Source organism: Podarcis raffonei, chromosome 3 (assembly GCF_027172205.1).
Source record: "Podarcis raffonei isolate rPodRaf1 chromosome 3, rPodRaf1.pri, whole genome shotgun sequence".
In the NCBI taxonomy this organism is placed as follows: Eukaryota; Metazoa; Chordata; class Lepidosauria; order Squamata; family Lacertidae; genus Podarcis; species Podarcis raffonei.
Window position 1 is genome coordinate 90,421,126 of NC_070604.1, and position 22,238 is coordinate 90,443,363.

At 45.9% G+C, this 22,238-nt stretch overlaps 1 protein-coding gene across 2 annotated transcripts; it reads left to right on the forward strand.

The window, feature by feature from the left end:
* The first annotated feature begins 601 nt into the window (after positions 1-601).
* FOSL2 (FOS like 2, AP-1 transcription factor subunit) lies at positions 602-21,034 on the forward strand. Of its 2 annotated transcripts, none has more exons than XM_053382967.1 (4): positions 602-1,679; positions 13,560-13,814; positions 18,622-18,729; positions 19,892-21,034. In XM_053382967.1, the coding sequence occupies exons 1-4, from the start codon at positions 1,581-1,583 to the stop codon at positions 20,399-20,401; spliced, it is 972 nt and encodes a 323-aa protein (XP_053238942.1). In that variant the 5' UTR covers positions 602-1,580; the 3' UTR covers positions 20,402-21,034. The 2 variants fall into 2 exon arrangements, with proteins under 2 accessions (XP_053238942.1, XP_053238943.1); XM_053382968.1 differs by lacking the exon at positions 602-1,679 and adding an exon at positions 2,156-2,258.
* Positions 21,035-22,238: the final 1,204 nt, after the last annotated feature.

A 22,238-nucleotide genomic window follows, 5' to 3' on the forward strand; every position in this document is an offset into this window, starting at 1 on the left:
GCTTCTACTACTCCCCGACACGCTAAACCTGACATGCCACCCAAGATCGGTAGCACGTACTTGGGAGGGAGCAAACGCCCTTTTGCAAACAATGCGTCCTGATGCAAATCTTCCCCACCCTGCCCTTGCTTTGGGTCGCGGTGCTAATCGGCCCGTGTATTCTGCCACAATAGCGCAAGCCGCCCACACTCGAGTTTTGCACAAGCAGCATTTAAGAAAATCCACCGGCGCCACGAATAAAGTGTCGGCTTCTCTTCACCGTTCTCCCCCCCCCCCCCACCGCCCCAGTATTACTATTACTATTAGCGTTTCGATCCTGTTCCCCTTTAAGCGGAGCTCGGTCTGTTGCAGACGACCAGGGAATCCCTCTCCGAGCGCGTCACTCTAACCAAGGAAACCCGCGCTCGCGTAGTACAACGCAAATGACCATCTTTGGCAACGGCGACCTGCGACAATGGAACAGTCTAAGCCTACGCGCTGGGAGGGGACGGGGGACGTGACACGAGGAGGCCGCGGCCGGGAAATGGAGCCCGCCAGGCGAACGGTCCGGGCTGCGCCTCCGCAGGGACGGAAAACGGGGCGAGGAGAGCGGGGAGCCGCCCGGGCTGGGTTTGGCTCGGCGGGGCTGAAAGGACAGCGCGCTCTGGCCCTGTTCTCCCTCCTCCGCCAAGTGGGAGGCTCCGCGGGGCGGGGCCAGAAGCCTGCGAGTTTGACGTTTGCGAATCCACATGGTACAGCTCTTCAGAGGCAGGGAGATGGAATAATAAGACTGTGGATTTGAACTAATGCCATTGCACTGACTCATTCAGGGAGAGTAAAGGAGCTCCGAGAACAAGGATACTAGAGAGAGAGAGAGAGGAGAGGGAGGGGGAAAGGAGGGGGAAAGAAAGATCGCTTTTATGGCCGAGAAGGGCAGCATCAAGGGTTAAGGGATCAATAATTCGGGGGAGTATTTTTAAGCAGCAACAACTAACGATCAGGAGCCTCCGATCCCGGGCTGAGTCATCCATCCAGTCCAGTTGGAGCAGGAAGCTGGCACTTTTCTGTAGGGCTTAATTATACAGGAGGTTTAGATGCTCCTGATTTAAAAACTACAGGGCGACCGCGGCTTTGAAAGCAGTAGGGAGATCTCCACAGGAAGTTGGAAGGAAGGCAAACGAGATACATCAAGCTTTCTCTTCTGTAGAAATAAAAGTCGCATTTGGAAAACTATTTTTTTAATAAGTATATTGTTTTGATTCTCGCGTGAGAGGCAATGATTTGCCTTTAGAGCGCGTGCATTTTTTTCCCTTCTGCACTGTATGCGGAGGTTTTTTTGGATTTATTTTTTAATTCCCACAGTTGCTGTCGCAAGAAACAAAAAACCAGGAAAGGACTTATTTTTCATTGCTTAAAATAGAGAAAAGGGAGGGGGGAGCAACACCCTGCCAGATCCACTTGAGTGCATTTGGAAAATCCTAAGGCAGTAAATAAAAAGATCGGAAGCGAACAAGACAGGGAGGGCTGAGGAACAAAACAAACAAACAGCGTGCACGGTTTTGTTTTTTTAAGATTTCAAAGTTTATTTCTCACCTCGGACAATGTACCAGGATTTCCCAGGGAACTTTGATACCTCCTCCCGGGGCAGCAGCGGTTCTCCAGGCCACCCGGAAACTTACAACAGCATCACAGCTCAACAGGTAGGGGCGAGGGGGGAGTGGTCCCTCTATGCTTTTCCCTCTTAAATCTCGAAATGCCTCTGAGGGCATTTTACCTGGAAGAGGAGTTCAGGTGATCTCAGCAGGTTTCCTTTCGCTCTGCGTATACTGAGATCGTAGGTGATTTCGCGAAATCCAGGTCCCTGATACTGGTTGTTCTCCCCCCCGTGTCCTTTTCCCCCTTTCCGACGAGCGAGCGAGCGCCTCCGCCGCCGCCACCTCCCCGGCTCCTGGCTCCTTAACCAAACAGCAAAGTTCACTAACCACACCCCAGTCCACCTCCTGCGAGCGCGCTCCGACCTCTCCCTCAGTCGCAGATCAGGGCGAAGAAGGAGAGGCGGCGGCGCGTCGCCTTTGGCCTCCAGTCCAACAGCCGCCGAGACACCTTAAAAGGAGGCGGAAGCGGCTGCTTGGCGGCGGCGCTGCTGCTGTTGCGAGAGTTTGGGCGGGCGAGCGCAAAGCCGCGCCGGAGCTGGAAGTTTCGAGCTCGCCAGGGCGCCGGAGCCGAGAGGCAGCCTGGGCTGCGACGCGGAGCCGCCGAGGCGGCGATCGGGGCTACAAGTAAGCGCGGGGGTTTCTCTCGGGGGAAGAGATCGGAGCTGCTTCTGCAAGCCGGGGATGCCTTTGCTGGAACTGTGCGCTTGGAAGGAAGAAAGACCCCGGCGCGCTCGCAACCATTGCGGGACTGAATTGGGGACCGGTCCATACGTGCGGGGGAAACGGGGATGGGAGTGGGAGGACGGAACCCACGGCCGCTCTTAAGATCCCGGTGAGGGTCTTCTCTCTACCCTCTGGGTGTGCCTCTCCTTGGCCCAAAGGGGAGATGGCCTTTTGCCTAGTGGCAGTTCGGGGTAACGTGCAGAGGTATCTGCCCGGGGTGTGTTTCCGAGCACGTCGGGAAGAGAGGTGAAGGGGGGCGCAGGGCAAGGGTGTGAGGAGTCGGAGTGCCCCAGACGCGCGCCTCTTCGCCAGCAGTGCTCTACGTGCGCACTGGCAGGAGAGCAGCGGGGTGGGGTGGCCACAATGTTTGTCTCAGTAGGAAATTGGGGGGGGGGAATACACGCGCACAAAGGGGGAACCGTGGGTAGTTGCCGGAAGTGTGGGCCCAACGTATTCAGGCTGCAATCCTAGACCTCTTTACCTGGGAGGACACGCCACTGAAGTCAATGGGGCTGACTTGGGCTTTGCTGTGCGTTGTTAATGTGGACTGAAACTCCTGGTGGAGTGGAAAACAGTCTAAAAAGGGACGTGTCGGTCTCAACATCGGTTGTGGCAGGCGTGGAAGAAAATCACATTGTCTGGGCATGCTGGGGAAATAAGTCAGACACCCACCAACCCAAAAATAAAAAAGTTATGCTGCAATCCTCAAAACAACCTTCCTTTTTACATTGCTGGAAAGCTTGAAGAAGTGATCAGCTTGTGAAGTGCAGTTTCGCCCTAGTTCAAATTGACTTTGTTGGGTCTTACTTCTGCCCCAAGACCTCAAGGAAATGTAGCTGCACAATTTGTAACGACCTTTTCAAAGGTGGTGGGTTTGGATTCCAGGAAGCCTTGTGTGGGGATATTTATCTGTAGCCTACCCATTGGTTGATGTGATTCAGATCCAGTAGGCTTGGGAAAATAGAAAAGCTTTTGGCTATGGGGGGGTCCTGATCACTTCTTGAATATCACCTGAAAACATGGATTGCCTTGCCCATGACAGCTGAATGAACTAAATGGTTTGTAATGGATTTTTGAGGGAGTTTCAGAAGTTAGAACCCCAGTGGAGAAGGGGTACGCCTTAGTAATAGCTCTTTCTTTGGCTTTGGTTATACAAGCAGGATGCTGGGATTATGTAAAGTGAGAGAAAGAATGGCACATCCAATAACTTTTTGGGTGGATTTGCTTTTAACCTGTTGCTCTTTCACTTCCTCCAGTTCCTTATCTCCTTATTCGCAACACACACACATGTGTAGAGATGGCAAATGGAACATGAAAGGAATCTCTCCAATGTTCCTTGGTCACAGGCCCGGATTTACATATTTATATGCATTCGTGAGAGACAAATGTATTGGCAAGCCAGCTGTTTGGACCCCACACCCCGAAATGGAGTTTTAATCATATTTTGCAGGCTTGGTGGCAGATCAAGGGCATTAAATTAAGAGACATCTTCCGAAGATTGGGCTGTTTGAGAAATGCAAAGAAACAGGTCTAGCCACCAAGCCGGATTTAAATCCACTTTGATTCAGTCGAGTGGGTTTGTGAATTAAGCTACAGTGATTTTGAAAGACCCTCTGTAGAAAACAAGAAAACAAATCTGTGTATTTTTCGTTTTAGATCCCTTTCCTGGGAAAGGGTCTAGAAAGATGTGGAAAATTGGTTTCTTTCCAAGTGCTGAAGTTGAGATAGGCTATACGAATTAGATATATTTGTCTAAATGTGCTTTTATTTACTCATTTCTATTTGCAAAATGGGGGGTTGTTTTTAATTGTTTAAGCTGATTTCCCAGAAGACATTGAAAAATGTGTGGGGCAGCAGCCAGGATCTTTGAGGAAGGTTCTGTAGGTCCATACCAAAAGGAACATTGTATTATCCCCCACTCCTCCATGGTTCCTCAGTTCCTTCAGAAAGATTTGACCCTTCTCTCCCTTTCACAAATAAGTATTCAGTTTACTGAGATGAGTAAATGAAACACTAAGCATGTTTTTCCACATTGACTAAAAGCATACAGTTCCACTTTATTCTCATTGTGATTTCTTTCTCTCTTTTAATAGTAGCAACTTTTTAAAAAGCAATATCTCTGGAGGCAAATATGTTTTTCCTTGGGCTCTGCCAGTGTCCTAAGCTGGCAAGGCTGCTGAAATACGTTTTTCCTCTGTTTTTCGAGGTCCTCTTCTTTCTCTCTCTCTCCACCCTCCCAATAATCTTCAGGCTTAAATATGTCAGCATGTTAAAACAAACAAATCATTTCAGGATTATGAAGAGGCATCAAGATTCTAGAGTAGAAAATACATAAACGACAGTTCTTACTACGCTAGTGTAGTCTCCACAGAAAGCAGTAGACCTTCTTCCAAGAAACAAGTTAAAGACAAGGATGCAGTAGCTTGATGGATAACTTGAGTCCAGTAGAGTTTTCATTCAAATAATACTTTACACACAAATTGGATGGATTTCTGGAAATCAGGTTGTATAATACTGCTGTATTAGCAAAGGCCAATTAGTTGTTTCATTGTAAGTACAGCTGTATGTTTTCTACAGTCTCAACTATAAAAGTGGCCTTTATGACCGTGGTAAGTTTGCCAGTTTGCTGAAATAACTACACTTCCATTGGATTTGAAACTACCATGTTAGAAACACACTCAAAATGGTGAAACTGCTATACATGGGTTAGAAGACTGTCCTTGACTGAGCACAACTTAACTATTGGTTAGTTTTGAGCACGCCACAATTAAAAGGATTGTGTTTGCAGTGAATAATAAAATGTTATGCCATGTACCCGGTAAATCGTGCTGTGTTGTCCAGAAATTGTGACTGCCATTAGTTTACAGCTGCCATGTAAAACCAGTGGAAACTGTCAGGTAATTCTACTTTATAGAGACATAATCATTTACTGTTTGGAAGTAAAACAACAACAACAACAGCAGCCCCACCCTTCTTTTCTCTCTCCAGCTTTTGTTCTAGCTTGAATTTCCTTTTCCTTGTCTCAAATTAAATGCCATTTCATGAGCTGTGCCAAACTGCAATTAATTCAGTGCTATGCTGCTGTCGAAGTGCTGGAACCATCTCCTAATACATTCACAGTAGCCTTCTAATGTAGCCATTTCCATTCAGTGTTTTTAATAGCGTCTGATCGGGAAGTAGATGGAATGCATTTTCGGGTTGGCTCCATCTTCAAGCAAGCTAGGGAGTGATATTGTTGCTTTCCTTTGGTATTCAGACATTCCTTTGCTGCCTGAATGGTATTTATTGTGGAATGGTTTTTGACCTTCAGAATGCAAGTTCTTACAGGGTCCATGCAATTTGGCTACATTTTTGGGATAGCTCTTTTGGTACAGCGTCTAGCCTGAAATGATGCTGGAACTTGAAGAATGAGAAATATTTCCTTTTGAAACTGAAATCTGTAAAATCAAGGGTCGTTGCGCTCTCTCCATTTCCCTGTGGGTGCCCCTCCCTCTTTTCTCTCAATCGGTATTTTCTTAGGTCTTTTCGAAGATGTCTTATGTGCCTTCCTAGGCTAAACCTACAGCTTCTCTGAGAGGCGTTGCACAATCTCATCAGTTACACAAACATACGATATTTCATAACATGTTTACATTGGCTGGCCTTGCCTCTCTTCCCCCCAGAATGCCTTTCTTACCACTTCTGTAATGTGTGTGAAACCTACTGGCAAAGTGAGGCGTAAGGTTTTTTTCACATCAGCTAGTTGTGGACCTTCTTTGTTTTTGGTTATGTGTGCTGTAAACTGTCCTATATAAAACTTTGCCAGTGGTGCCAGTCGGTGACATTCCACACACATCAAAGACCTTATTTATTTATTTATTTATTTACTTACGAGAAATGACTCTCCGTGTGCAGGTCGAAGCCAAAGACGCCTCTTGGGTGCCCTCTGTAGGCTGTTCCACGTAGACAGGTTTCCAGAGATGATACACAATGGAAAGAAATAATTTGCTCACTTACAGTAAATGTGGGGAATCTGGTTTGGGAAAACGGATAGAGTGAGTTTTCTTTTTAAGGCTTGTCTGTACTTTCCGGCCCAAATGATCGCTTTAACGAGACTGCCGATGAACGTGTGTTCATATTCTCAGTCCGCCACTTCCCAAGCTTAATATGCCAAGCTCTCCTTCAGTGTTTAGCTCTCTTTGTAAAGCTGCATGTTGTTGTATTTACTGCTCTTCAGAATTCACTGCATCTCTTGCCTCGCTTCTAAGATGAAGATGACACCGGTCAATTGCTTGATCAGTTCAACTGGCTGTGTGCTTATGGTTTGTATGTGCACTTAGAACACATTTCACTCTTTGTCCCGGTCTCCTTTCATGGCTGTCAAGCCTAAAATATTTGATCAGGCCATTCATCAGCTTCTTTTGGTTTTTATTCATGTGCTCCATTGTGTTTCCGCACCCATATTCTGTTAGCTGTGGCTATAGGTGGTGCAGGAAAGAGCTGTTGCTCTTCAGTTCCCTTTATGTGTCCGTCCTCACAACCACACACACTGCCTACTTTCCTTCAGCTGCAGGGCCAACAACCTTACGTGCTGCTTAATTTTAGCTTTAATCATCATCATCATCAACAACATATGAGGGGTCTTTGAATTCAAGCTTGCCTGGAAGTTACACCCTCCATGTCTGCTATCGTTTGAGAGAACTCCTTAGTGAAGGAAGGTTGCTTGGCATCTGCTCCCAAGACATTCCTGCTTCCCTTGCTTTGCCCTGTTCCAGATTGAACTCTCCATAACAATCAAGAAAGAAAGGCAAATAATAATGTCAGAATAGATTTCTGCATGGTTTCTGCTAGTGATACGCTGTTCAGCATCTGGAAGATTTCTACACCTTCCCTGCAATTAAGAGCAAGTGGAAATGTCATTTTCCAACCCAATAATAATGAATAATAAGAAGTATTTATTTATACCTCACTTTTCCCCTGATGGGAACTATCCTCTTCTTCCATTACAAAATAAACATGTGAATTAATCAGGGTGAGGGGTGGGATGTCATACTGGGATTGATGAGATTACTTATCTTGTCTTGCAAGATTAAGGCAAGGGGAATCGGAAGGGGTTGGGCTATGTTACGTTTTCTTGCTGGGGGTAGCTCAGTTGGTTAGAATGTGGTGCTGATAGCGCCAAGGCTGCAGGTTCGATTCCCGTATGAGACAGCTGCATATTCCAGCATTGCGGGGGGGTGATCCTCAGGGTCCCTTCCAACTCTCTGATTCCAACTTTTTCTAGCCACTGTGACAGTTCCTTGTAGAGCAAGAGCGAAGAACCTGTTGCGCTTCAGATGTTGATTGACTAAAACTCCCATCATTCCTTACAATTGGCCATGTTGCCTGGGGCTGATGGGAATTGGAGCCCAAGTACCATGTGGAGGGCCACAGGCTGTAGATTTGATACCATTATAATATTTTGCTACAAATTAGTTATTTCTGTTTTGATTTGGAAAACGATGGGTAACATGAGATCTATTATGTGGGTTCTTTCTATTTCTGTTGGTGACAGAATGATCTTTTTAGTAAATAAATAAAGCTTTCTAAAAGAGAGGCGGTTGTGATGCAATGAGGAGAGTGATTTGATTTTGAAGGCTCTGATTCATTCTGTGGTTAATAGGCTGGCCTTCAGATAACTAACCTCACAGTGTTGTCGTGATGGTAAATAAGAGCATGATGAAGCATTCTGTGTGCCGAAAATGCTGCGGCAATTAATAACAAAATTTGTGAAACGAGGAACCATAAGAGTTTATCACTCCACGTAGATAGCCCTTATTTCCACACATTGCATTCTTGTAGACATTATTTGCCTTGGGTACTATGGCTCCTTGGTGACCTTCATTTCTGCAGTCTTGGATCAGACCACTTTAGATTGTTTGTACTCCTCTGAGTGAAAAATATTTTGGAGATTGGCTGCTCGAGGTTTGATCAAGTTTAATGCATAAGGTGTTAATTTAACGTGTTATCCATGCATCGAGGCAGCTTTACATATGGCATTTTTCCTACAGAGGTACAGGAGAAAACAGGAACATCCAAGAATACTGTCATAAAGATTGCATACATTTTTTTTTTAATCACCGTGATTGTATGTGAAGGATTTATGTGCCGTAAAACACATAAATGCACAGGTGTAAGCTCTCTTCCTCCTACAGCCTTGTAGGTAAAATGTCATTTACGTTAAAGGTAAAAGTAGATGAAGCAGACTGTCGTACAATAAGCAGGCTTGAAAAAGGTCCCGCCACGGAGGAGTGGGTAGAAGGTAGCTCAGGATCTACTTCTAGATCTCTTGAGTGATTTGCAGAAGATCCGCATGGGGTTGTGACACTTAATTGTTTAACCTGTAGCAGCAACAAATATGCTTATCTCTCACTAAATAGGCTGCTGAAATGAAGACAAGACGTGATTTTGTAACTCAACTGTTCTGGTATTGAAAACATACCTAGGCTCAGAATGTGCTCAGAGGCACCCTCTTCTTTAATTATAATGAAACATCTTTTTGCACATCGCTCCGGTTAATAGATCTTGGCGTTCTAGTAAGAAACAAAGCTGGTCCAACAAGCCTAAGTCTGCCATTCCCTTCCATAATGCAGTCATGGTTGGGGAAGTCTACTCTTATTAGTAGAGCTATGGTTGTAAGCGGCTGGTATATGCCTAGTAGACCCGTAAGCAATCACTGCCAGTTGTACTGCTGCCTTTCTGTTGAGCTGGCCTTCAATCCAGTGGCGCATGGTACCCATTGGGACTGGTGGGTTAGAAAGCGGGGAGGCCAACAGTGAGTGGAGTCAGAGCCCATAACTGACAGAGCCAACTCCATTTTAGTATTGTCATCCTTCTCCACCCTGTTGGGTTCTACAAAGACGACAATGAGACTGAGGAGAAGGCCCAGAAAGCTGGCAGCCAGGGCCCACGCCCTGGAGTGGTTGTAAGTAAGAAATCAGACAGGTAGGGTTTGGCTTGAGGGCAAATTGAGGTTGGTGGGGCAATGCCCCATTTCCCGTAGTAAACCAGCCTCCGTCACTTCCAACTTCTAGTTGTTTGGGAGAGGTTTGTTTCTGGCTTCTGATCTAGGTGACTTGGAGGTCACTGTAATTTATTATGACCTGTCAAATATGGACTCCTCCTCTAATTAGTCACTTAGATAACAGGAAGGATATTGCCAGAGAGGGAACATTGCTCCAGTGTGGATCGTTCAACCCGTTACTCATCTTAAAGCATTCATGCGAGGGGTAGCTACACAGCTTGGAAGGAGATCCAACTAAACATATGGAAAAACTTTCTGGCAGGAAGAACTGTGTGACAGTGGAATGGTGTCCCTCAGGAGGTGGTGGACTCTCCTTCCTTTGAGGTTTTTAAGCAGAGGTTGGATGGCCATCTGTCATGGATGCTTTAGCCGAGTTTCCTGCATTGCAAGAGGTTGGACTAGATGGCCCTTGAGTCCCTTCCAACTCTACGATTCTTCACCTCAGTCACAATAGGGAGAAACTTGCATCCTCCCCAAAATCTGGCAGGATAAGTCTCTTTGGCAAAGACATCATGGTATGGCACTGAACAGGCTGTCGGCATTTACCTGTTAAAGAGGTTCAGCTGGAAGATAACGAGCAATTTGTAAAATATCATTAACAGGTTTCCCTCCCAATTTATTTTCAGGAAGGATGAGTCTGACACAAAAGCTGAGAACAAAGTGCTACTTTTCTCATGGACACTGCCTTGCTGTGGCCAATAAATTTGAGTTCACTGGGCTTCCCATCAACCACATAGGTTTCACATATCAATGATTTCTATTGTTGTTGTCTCTCAACATAGCATGCATATACTGTTGGAAGTACAGAAATCTGAGTACAAAAACATTCATTTTACTTCAGTGTGCTCGCCATCTTTTTCTCAGAGAGGGTCAGTCTTTGAGTATATATTCTTTGCAATAATCAGAAACACAACTTCCATGTTCAGTGGCTATGTGCTTTTGCTGGATGTGGTGGGGAACAAAACAGCATGCGGATTGTTCCCCCTTGTGCCTTGCTTGTGAACTATTTTCCCAGGGATATCTTGCTGCCTTTAATGGGCAGGTGAGAGCTGTGGTCCTGATGGACCTTGGGTCTGATCCTGCAAGGCAAGTCCTCATAATTAGTTTTTGTGGTGGTGGTTTCTCTCCTTGATGTTCTTACACTGCCCAAAGTGTGGATGATTTTCAAGGACTTCAAATGGTTCTTAGTTAATGGATCTAAAATCCCAAGTGGTCGGGACATGATAGGCCTGTAAAACTAATCCAACATTTTGTATGTTTCTTGAATGGCTCCCTTGTTAGACAAAAACATTCCTTCTCTTAGATTTTCCCCTCCAGGGCCTGCCCATTGTTTTGTTTTGTTGCTTCCATTCCTCCAGAGTTTTGGTGCCAGTAAACTATCCAGATGGATTTACCTTAGTCTGGAAACAAGGTGTACAAGGCTTCTTTTTTATATATTTTATTTTGCAGGAGATCATTACCTAGTGCCTTTTTAAAGGCTTCTGTTTTGTTTTGTTTTGTCTAGACAGAGCAAAGAGCTGCAGGGAATTTTTCTGATCTGAATCCCAAAACACATTTTATAAGGTATTATTAAAATATAGGCACGTAAATCTGCTGCAGCTGGAGGCATCTTTATATTCTACTCTCTTTTTTTATTATTTTAAAAAGAAACACTCCTTCCATGTGATCCCAGAATGGGTGTGTTGTACCAGCAGAAGGCACAGCTGTTTCTCAGCTCAAAACCCATGGTCATGTTGGTGAAACAAGCACCAGAAAACAGTCTCCACCTTTGTATTTTAAAAGAGATTTATTTATTTGCCACGCCTCACCAACAGGTTCATAAGGCAGCTTGCAACATAGAAGTGAAAAAAACCCCCAACAATTAACCATTCAGACCACAACAAATAAATAGTAGGCAGCAGCAATCAGATAAAAATCTGATAAACAGCAAAGTAATGTCATACTGAAAGCGGTGTGTCTCTCTTAAGTTCTTTGTGAAAGGTATTTAAAGGTATGCCGCTGACTACAGTACAGTATATGCTGTTACTGCTGACTTTGCTAGGCACACGAGGGAATTTGTGTATCTACTCTTCGCATGCAAAAAAGGGACTATTTCATGGTTGGCTGTCTCATTGCCTTCCAAGCAGCTGTGGCCCTAGGTTTCTTGTGATGGGTCAGGGCGGGATAGTCCTTATCTCACTCAGGCCAATGTCTCTTCCGAGGCTAGCGTAGTTCTGCAGCACCCTCAGTCAACTCCTCATTTTGCTTTGCTGCATTGCATCCTGGGAATGGAAGAAAATTGATTGGGCTGTAGCCAGGCTGCCTGCTGAGAATTTGTGAGGGAGTGAATGGAAGATGCCCAAACAAGAATCTTGCCCATTTGTCTTGCCCAACCTGTGTGGGTTTATTTCCTGATTATTTCCCCCTCCTTTACTTTCTTCACATTTTATTGAATGTGGTGGTAGGCTGCGGTGGAACGCAACTGTGTAGGGTGGGGATTAAGATTTTTGAATATTCCTCCATGTTAAAAGCCAGAAACAAATTAGTATTATTTATTCAATTTATGAGTTGCTGGACCTGAAAGAAAAGCTCCAAGTGACGTTAGAAATGTTGCAAAGGGCTACACTGGTGAGAAAAGAAACACTTAATCTGGGTATAAGTCCCACTGAACTCTGTGTGACGCTTCCAAGTACACATATACATGATTACACTGTTAGTGGATTAGTTTGGTAAATGACTCAAAATGGATATGTATGCCATGTCCCCAAGACACTTTGACTGCCTGATGCTCAGTGCCATCTCATTTTCAGGTTGAAATGTATTTCTTACAAATTGTCAGGTGGTTGATGTAATTTTTAAAACTCATAATCCCTAGTGGAATGAAGGAACCAAACAAGCGCATGTCTTGTATCTCAGCTCTTGGAATAACCTTTCAATTTTTCAACTTGTAAAATGGGGGTCAAAAGTGTGAATAACTTTCTGTGTCTAGTCTTCTGTGCTATGCAAGTTGCCCTGCAAGTGATGATCCAGCTTGTTGGCCCTGCATGCCGAAGGTTCTAGGTTCAATCCTTTGCATCTCCAGGTTAGAACTGGGGGTGTCCTCTGCCTCAAACCCTGGGGAGTCAGAGTGGACAATGTGGAACTAGATCAGGGGTCCTCAAACTTTTTCAGCAGGGGGCCAGTCCACTGTCCCCCAGACCTTGTGGGGGTTGGACTATATTTTTGTTTTTGGGGGGAATGAATGAGGGATGATGAGTGGCGCGTGAAAGGGCTCTGGAGAGGGGCTGGCACCAACAAAGCCTAGCCCCTTTCCTCCTCTAGGCAGGGCGAGGAGAAGCCAGGAGGAGAGAGGGAGGAGGTGCCACCGTCATGGGAGGGAGAGGGAGGGAGAGGAAAAGAACGCATGGCAATCCACGCGGCGATTCCCGGACCGTCCCCTGGCCAGATTTAGAGGGCAATTGGGCCTGATCCAGCCCGCAGGCCTTAGTTTGCCAACCCATGAACTAGATGGACCAATGCTCTGACTTTTGAATATAGCAGCTTTCTACGTAGAGTGAAAAAGCGTTGTTTTGCCACAACTCTGGACTGCTCAGGTGGGGTGGAATTGTATGAACTGGCAGTAAATGTAACGAGTTTGGGACAAGGGTGGGGAACCCGTGACCCTCCAAATGTTTTTGCACTTGCGATTTCTCTCAACTTAGTGGTCATGCTGAGTGGAGCTGATGGGAGTTGGGATACAGCAACGTCTGGAGGGCTATAGGTTCTCCACTCCTTCTCTAGAGTTTTAGTACAGCCCACAGGCAGGGCACATAGCATATATTAAGCTGCTGGATTCAATCTTCCAGCGTCTTCAGTTAAAAATAACTTGCATAGCAGAACTGAGAGAGACCTTGGCTTGAGCACCTGCAGAGCAAGCTACTGCCCGTCAGAATAGACACCTTGCCCTCCAGATGTTGTTGCATTGCAGTTCACTGGGGCTCCTGGGAGTTGGAATCCCACAACATCTGGAGGAGACTCCCACCAGGTGTGCCAAGAACAGTCAGTGCTGCTGAGCTAGGTGTTCTCAACGTCTTGCTTGGCAAAAGAACATCTCCTGCTTCTGTGCTGGTGTGCCACGCCTGCCACCTTGCTTAACGTTCCACTAATTCTGGTTCTACCGATTTTCTCTCCCTGTCTTCTAGAAATTCCGGGTAGATATGCCAGGATCGAGCAACGCTTTTATTCCTACCCTGAACGCCATCACCACCAGCCAAGACTTGCAGTGGATGGTGCAGCCCACTGTCATCACCTCCATGCCAAGTGCCTACTCTCGCTCGCATCCCTACAGCCATGGCCTGCCAAATCTGTCCTCGGTTACTGGACACACAGCTCTTCAGAGACCGGGTGTCATTAAAACCATTGGGACCACGGTGGGCAGGAGGAGGAGAGATGAGCAGGTAGGTACACTGGTTGAAATGACTTTGTGCAATCCGCTAGTTGCGTGTGCTTGGAAGTTCTCGGAGCTGAATGCAGAGCTTCCAAGGCAAATAACTTCATGTTCCAAGAGTTTTTGGTGACCCCTCTTTGTGTCCATGGCTAACTTTGAGAGTGCTGCATCTGGCAGATACTTCTATTTAGGGAGTTCTAAAAAACCATGGCAAGCAGCCGTCATTACCATTAGAGCACATGCTTGCTTTATCCCCTGTCATTTCCAATGAAGGGCTGTTGGGACAAGGCCGGGAAGTATTGACGACCTGTAAAAACTTGCCACCAGTCGGGACTTCCAAGTTAAATCATTGGGGTGGCTTGATGTCTTTTCCTTCAGCTTCCATTTCTATGAAGGCTTTGGTGGCATTTCCCCCAGTGTCTGTCCTGCTGGAATGAGTAGATTCTGATAGTTATTATTGGATAGTCTTCATTGTTTTCTGTGTTTCATACTTGAAACTTCACTTTTGATTCCAGCCCTGACCTGTACACACAGTTTATCAGCACAAAATGTCGTTGGGAAGATGGGCAGTATTGTTGTGTTAATAATAAGGTTTCCTGACCAGAACGTAAATTTGGAAACCTAAAGCCAAGTTCTTGTTTGGCATACTTTAATAGGGAAAGTTACTGGAGCAGAGCTAGTTTTTAAACACCTTTCTATTTTGCTGGTCCTGGGGGTATATGACTGAACTGAAGAACTGGAGAGGTGGTAACCCAACCTGAGGTTACCGTTACACCCTAGTCTGTTCAGCCATGAACTTATTCCACCCTAAGAGCATAAGAAGTTGTTGTTGGACCAAATACCTCCCTAGTCTGACATCCTCATCCCCACACTGGCCAACCATGTGCCTCCGGGAAGCCCATAAGCAGGATATTAGGGCAATGGGCCTCTCTCTTGCAGTGGATCATGGTGTTCAGAGTGATTCTGGAGGTAGCACATAGCTATCATGACTAGTGTACACTGATAGACTTATTCTCCTTGAGTTTGTCTAATCCCCACTTTAAAGCTGTCTCAGCTGCTGCCTGTCACCAGATCTTGAGGCAAAGCGAATTCCATAATACATATTTAAAACAATGCTTGTTTTTAAATGAATCAAAGAAGAGGAGACAAAGCTGCTTCTCTCCACTTATGCCCCTTTCTGCTCTCTCCAGTTTCATCCAGAACCCTTCTGTTTTGAGATCAGTTTCTTCTTTAAAGCACACGCCTATCAAGAGATGATAATAAGAGTCTTTTTTCTGTGGAAAACAGCTTCAGGGTTAGGCGAGATTAGCTGCTGCTACCAGTTGAATGCTAAATCCTCCACCATCAACATCATGAGTGCCTTTGTAGTAATCTCAGACAAGGATCTTGTCAGCTAAGCTCTTTTTGACTCCCTGTTTGTTTGGCTGCATTTGCATGAAAAAGGTATTTGCGTGAGCCCAGGAGGTTTGCTTCACTTCAGTGACGGCAGATGTAAGGAAATGAGACCTTGTTATTGGAGTTTGGTAGCCTGCTCTGGGTTTTGTAGGCGCCTGAGTGGGATTTGTGGCTGCTTTGCCTGATTTTGGGGGATTACTCCATCAGTGTTGCAGCCCTTTCCAGGGGAGTAGCACTGTTGGCCTTTTGCAGCAAAAGCAACAAAAGAGTCTTGTGGAATCTTAAAAACTAAGGGCTGTATCCCCTTGCCCCCAAGCTGTTCTGGAGGGTCCCTCAAATCTCTGGAACAGATTTTTGAAGGTGCCTGGGGGACTGGAGAGAAGGGGAAGTTCTGTTGCACAAGGGGAAGGCTGTTGTGCAAGGGGAATGGCAGCATTGGGTACAACCCACACAAGTCTACAGCATATGTTTTCATGGAGTAGAGTCTTCTTTGGGTTGGTGCCTCTGGTGTCCGAGCTTACAGAGTCTCCAGGGCTACCATCATATTGATAAAATGCAACAGCTTAGGTCAGTTAATGGGTCTCAGTTTTGTTTGCATTTATCCCCAATCATCAAAACATTTTATTCTGGAGTAGTCCTACTTGAAGCGTCCTTTGCCAAACTGTTTGATGCATACAATCTGAGGGGCTTGTCTGAGATCACTGGTCATATATAGGCAAAGAAAGATCACCCTGATCCTATATATTTGCTTTAACTTTCCAGGTGTTGATCTTTAGCAGTGCACCCCGCCCCCATAAAAATCCCCATACCAGTTGAACTCAGTTCATTGCCCCCAAACACCAGTGTTTGCAACTCAAGGGTGGTTAACGAGGCTTCAGGGTGCTATCTATTGCGGAGTGTCCCCCTCACCACTTGTCAGATCCTTTGTGGACAAAACGGTACAGGGACAAGGAGAAAACATTGGCCAGCTAACATTGCAGCTTTGGATAGGAGGCTTCCTAGCTCTGTAGCAAAGATGCTAGTTGAGTCTTTTATTGCACTGGAGTCAAGATTTTTGCTTCTAATCCTATGTTCACTTTTATAGAATGGATAGGTAGAATCAGGCCCTTGCTTTACCATAAGAGCAGCATTGTAGTTGGGAGTTTTGTCTCTTCCCTATAGGTGGGACGCTGTAGTGGTGTTGTGATAGTTTTATTTTTAAAGTTTACTTACCAATTCATTGCATTTATACCCAACCTTCCCTCCCAAGGAGCTCAAGGTGGTGTTCATAGTTTTCCTCCCCCACGTTTTATCCTCACAACAAACTTGTGAGGTAGGCTAGGCCGAAAGATTGTGATTGCCGCCCCAATGTCACCCACTGACTTCAAGGCCGAGTGGGGATTTGAATTCCCCATGTCTTAGGTTCTAATCCAACACTCTGACCACACCAGCTATCCGAAAGAACAATAAATGTTCCCTACCTTAATTGTATTCTGTTGTAGTGCCTTTAAACCAGAAGAAATTAAGATGGCTTACAACTTAATAACTTGGTGCAACCTACTGAAATGCATTAAGCACCCATTAGAGTAAAAATAAAAAAAAATCTTGTGGGTTCACCTTACTCCATGTGCCCACTTGAATGCTTTGATCTGCAAAACTGGTACTGGTGCCACACAGTCCTCATTCCACACTTGTAAGAAATCATTCTTTTTGTGTGGTGGCACCTAAGCTTTGGAACTCCCTGCCTATGGACGTCAGGCAGGCACCTTCACTGTATTCTTCTTGGCACCTGCTTAAAACACTGTTGTTTAGGCCAGCCTATCCAGACACATAGATGTTTATGTGTTTTAATCTCCCTTAGTTTACTGCTGATTCTAATGCTTTATATAAATGCTCTTCATTACTTGTTTTTAATGTTTTTCGTTGATAATTTTAATGTTTCTTGTAAACCACTTGGAGCTTTTGTTACACTCGAGCAATAGTTTAAATAAATACATAAGCCATATCAAAGGAACAGTAAAGCATTATGAATTGTAATTGCTTTGGCCTCCACATGAGCTGCTGCCTCACAGCCGTATATGCACTCAGAGGCCATCTTTGATTCCTTTGTGACTTTCATCTTCTCTCTAGGGCTGGGCTGATTTGGAAAGCGTAATGTGTTAATGATGGAAAATCCCAAGCGATGCGAGTGAAAAGTACTTCTTGATACCAAACAAAGCAGCCTATTTTTTGATTTGATACGGGCTTCTCCAATTTGTCCTGCCCTTGAGGACCTTGGCGCCTGACCTTCAAGTTAACAACTGTTTTTCAAGAGGGAAGAGGCATATAGTTTGTTTCAAGAAATAGAAGCTTGCAACATCTTCCTAAGCTTTTACCTCACAAACCACCCTCGTTGTGAAACAACTTTGGGAGAGAATCGGCCGTGTTTGGCCTTGATTGCAGATTCACTGTCGTCTTGCCCAATCTTCCTCTTAAGTTTCTTCACCCTTTTGCTCCTCCTCAATCACCACCACCTTGCTCGCTCTTCCTCTGTGGTTGACTTTCCCTTGAAGTTGTTAAGGGGTTTGCTTTTGTGACGAGTGCTCCTCCTGCCTTGGGGCTCAGAGGCTCAGGGCTGCCAGCTTCCTTAGTCAGTGTCTGGAACCGTGGTGGCTGTGGCATGGCGAGCGCAGCCCAGACTGGCTGATCCACCTGCCATGTCTGAGCCTTGGCTCTCCCTGCCCGAGGCTGGCGCTATGACACAAGTGGTTCTTTCTAGAGAATTTTCTTTGTAATACAGTGGTATCTTGGGTTAAGTACTTAATTTGTTCTGGAGGTCTGTTCTTAACCTGAAACTGTTCTTAACCTGAAGCACCACTTTAGCTAATGGGGCCTCCTGCTGCCACCGTGCTGCTGGAGCACGATTTCTATTCTCATCCTGAAGCAAAGTTCTTAACCTGAGGTACTATTTCTGGGTTAGTGGAGTCTGTAACCTGAAGCATCTGTAACGTGAAGCGTATGTAACCCAAGGTACCACTGTGCTGTACAGAAGCTGTTGCTTTTTCTTCTCTGTCTACCACAGGGTACATAGGTTTGTCTCCAGGGCCTGGGATAGTAAACCTAACACCCTTCAGATGATGTTGCAGCAACATCAGTGGTGAACTTGGTGATGTACAGATGTTGTTGGATTCCCTCTGACCCGCTGAGTGGGGCTAATGGAAGTTGTGGAATCCAACCTCATATTTTGGGGTGGAGAGGGGGGGGCACATGTTCCCCACTCCATATCTTATAACTAAAACATGTGATATATGACTATGCCCAGAGAGTTCAAAGAACATGCTGTGGAGTACACCAGACGTGGCTCCTTTCTCATTGTGGTTGATCGTTTGGAAATGAGTTTTCTTCTTTTGCCACCTGTGATCTGATGGTGTTGTGTTTTTTTCTCTTTGCTTGTTTGACCACAGTTGTCGCCTGAGGAAGAAGAGAAGAGAAGGATCAGGAGAGAGAGGAACAAACTAGCAGCTGCTAAATGCCGTAACAGACGCCGAGAGCTGACTGAGAAACTTCAGGCAGTACGTATTCCCTCCTTAGAAGTCTCCTCCTTTTTTGAAAATGCTCACTTTCGGCCATCCAGAATGGATATGTTTAATAAAGTTTGCATAATATACTGACCCTATTCTTCAGCGGGGTTATCTTCTAGAGGAATTTGGAATGGCCTGACACAAGTTGATGTAGTGCAGGAATCACCAACATAACACTTGTGGCACACGTGTGCTCTCAGAGGTGTGCCCCCAGGGTCTTTCTCCCCTTCTCTCCCCGATGAATTTAAGCTTGAAAGAAGTATTCTATTGTAGCCATTAAAATAGCTTGTGGGGTGTAGATGTGTGTGTGTGGTGCCCATAACCATTTCTCCAGTTTGCAAATGGACCCAAAAAGGTTGGCGATCCTTGATCTATCTGGCAGGTCTCCCAGTTCTTTCCTACTGGGTTTACACATGATGACACAGCAAGTGGCACCATGCTCCTCAGAGCATCAGATTCTTCTATGGTTCTCTGTTCTCTACTGTCCTCTGTTCTGGCCCTGTCAGCTTTTAGACGGCTAGGAGACGAGAGTTGTCTTCAGCATTCTTCACATGCAGAGCTGCTGGGATCAGAAATTCTGCAGTGGCTCCAGTTTGCAGCGGATTCAGGATGTAGCTGCATCCACATGTTGAGGGAAGTGTGAGAGGCAGCTAGCTCCTACCTTGTTCTCTAACCGATATGGTACCTATCCAAGCAGTGTGTTCATCAGTGTGGAAGACATTCATTCACTGTTCCTGGTAGAGATCCACAGCAATGAATTACTAAGATGCAATATTTAGGGATGCTGAGCCTTCTATATTTTGATTGAACATACCACTTTGCTGCAGCGACTCCCCCTCCCCACAAAAATGTGAGGGTTCAGATACCTGAATATTGAAAACACCTGTTTTTTAAAAAAGAAAGGGAGTGAGAAAACATTAGTCAGCAGAGTTTTTTGTGCCACATTCTGAGTGGCCCAAACTTATTTTTGTTTCCAAATGTATATCCTGTCCTTCAGTGGCTAGTCAGCATTCCTCAAACCAGTAACTTACAAATATTTATATTAAGCCCCATCTATCTACCTGTGCTCACCTTGTTGTATTTTTTAGTTTGGGCTCTGTACAAGCCGCTGTTGTTGCTGCCGCTGATCACCTTGTTTCCCCTGGATCTGTAGGAAACCGAGGAGCTGGAGGAAGAGAAGTCTGTGTTGCAGAAGGAGATCGCCGAACTCGAGAAAGAGAAGGAGAAGCTGAGGTTCATGCTGATGGCTCACAGCCCCATGTGCAAGATCAGCCCTGAGGAACGCCGAACCCCGCCATCTCACAGCCTCCAGACCGTCCGGACTGGAGTGAGCAATGCTGTAGTGGTGAAGCAGGAGCCCGTCGAAGAAGAGATCCCCTCCTCATCCTCTGACCTCGAGAAAGGGCAGAGATCAGTCATTAAACCTATCAGCATCGTCGGGGGCTTTTACGGGGAAGAGCCGCTCAACACTCCCATTGTGGTGACCTCGACACCCGCCATCACCCCCGGAGCATCCAGCTTGGTCTTCACCTACCCCAGCGTGCTAGACCAGGAGTCTCCTCTCTCCCCCTCGGAGTCTTGCTCCAAAGCTCACCGGAGGAGCAGCAGCAGCGGCGACCAGTCCTCGGATTCCTTGAACTCCCCCACTCTGCTGGCACTGTAACCCCTTTTCCCTTTTGCCCCCCACCCCACCCCACTCAGTTACTCTGGAGGGGGAAACCCCGCCTTTGAGATCAAAAGACCAGCACAATGACTTTTTTCTTTTTTCCCACCAAGCACAAGGGCGGCAAAAGCAAGAAGAGGAAAATAGAAACTTCCTGGGACGGGAAGAACCAGAACAAACGTAAAGCCATATAGGAGTGGGGTGGGGAAGCAGAAGTCGCATTACTGGGACCCAAGTGCTTAGACTACATGGTGTGTGCATGTGTAGAAGTGGGTGGGAGAGCCAAACTCCCCATCCAACGTTTAGTGCGAACGGATGTGAGCTTCAGTAAATCGCTAGCCCGTTCGCCTGTCATTGCTGATGAATGGACTGGCGAAACCAGGTTCTCTTCTGTGCTAAGTAGTACATTCCAGTTAGTTTGATCTCATTTGGGCCTTCACCTTTTTACTTTCTATTGGATACCATGACATTTCGAAAACTCTAACAAAACAAAAAAAAAGGCTTGTGGCAATTGTCATTAAACCGCTGCTGATGTTAGGATCTGCCTACACGGGATTCTTGCTGTTGTTGGGTGAGGGGGTGGGCTTTTTGGAATATATGGTGCAGAGCCGAGAGAGGAAAAAAATAACAGGTCCAAATCTTTAAAAAAACACACACCACAACAACACTCCTAGCACCTTTGTTTTGGGGGAAGTGGGGTAGCATGGAAAGAAACAAGTGTTGGATATTCTGTTGACAAAAAAAAAGAATCTTCCCCAAAGAGACTGGAGTATGCAGATAAACACATTATTTCTTGGTGCATTGCAAAAGCTATGACTACCACATGCCTCCACATCAGTGGACCAGGATTGGTGCCAAGGGAACTGGGGAGATGCCAGAGTGAGTTTCCACTAAGCCTTTGTCTCTGGCATGGGTTGTTCTGTAGTTGGCGTTTTGTCAAATACGGTGGCTGGACCCTACGTTGCCTTTCCCCTTGGCTGCCAGCCACCTTGAGTGTGATGTCTCCTCCCCACTGGCACGCCTGACTCAGATGCTGGGCTGCTCTCAAACAAAAGCCACCGGCTCCCAGCTCTGTGAACCGTTGCAGTGCAGCAGTGCTGCTGTTCTTCTTTTGTGGCTGGTCCAGGAAAGGGATTTACTGAGGGCAAAAGTGCAGGAAGCAAGCTGGGTGCTCCCTTGGATAATTCTTTTCTCTCTGTGTGTGCGTGTTGCGCTTCGCTCATCAGTTCCTAGCCAAAGTTTGTGTGTGTTGCAATTTGATGACTTCAGGCCTTGTAGTTCCTTGGCTCCCTTTCTGGTCCTGGAGACATTAGCGGAGAATTTGTTTTTGTGCCTGAGTATGGTCCTCTGCTGCACTCTTGTCGCTGCACATTCAGGTGGATATGGCTGTTTGAAAACCTGTGCTCACTACTGAAATGGGCAGCGGGCTTTGCTTTTTCTCGCATCTTCTGTGGTGCCTAGACAAAATCCTATTGCACTTAAAACAGCGCAGCTGCTTGGGTTTGCAGAGCTGAATTGGAGAGAAGTTTGCTGGGTTCTCCCCTTGTTAGGTTAAGGCTTTCTTTTGTATAGAGAACATCCCGTTTAGCCCAAGCTAACTGGGGTTCCTGTCATGAGCATATTTATGTTTGCAGGTTTCCACTATCATTTTTGTTTTCATTTGACCTCAGGATTTATTAGCAAGATGGCAGATGGATACATGATTTCACTGTGCTCTTTGGAGATCAGCTTTCTCACCTGGGGGAATCTCTTCAAGCCATGCTAACTCCATTGGTGAGCATCGCTGCCTTCCTTGAGACTCTGCCTTAACAGCTGGGGAATTTGCTTAAGTCTTTTG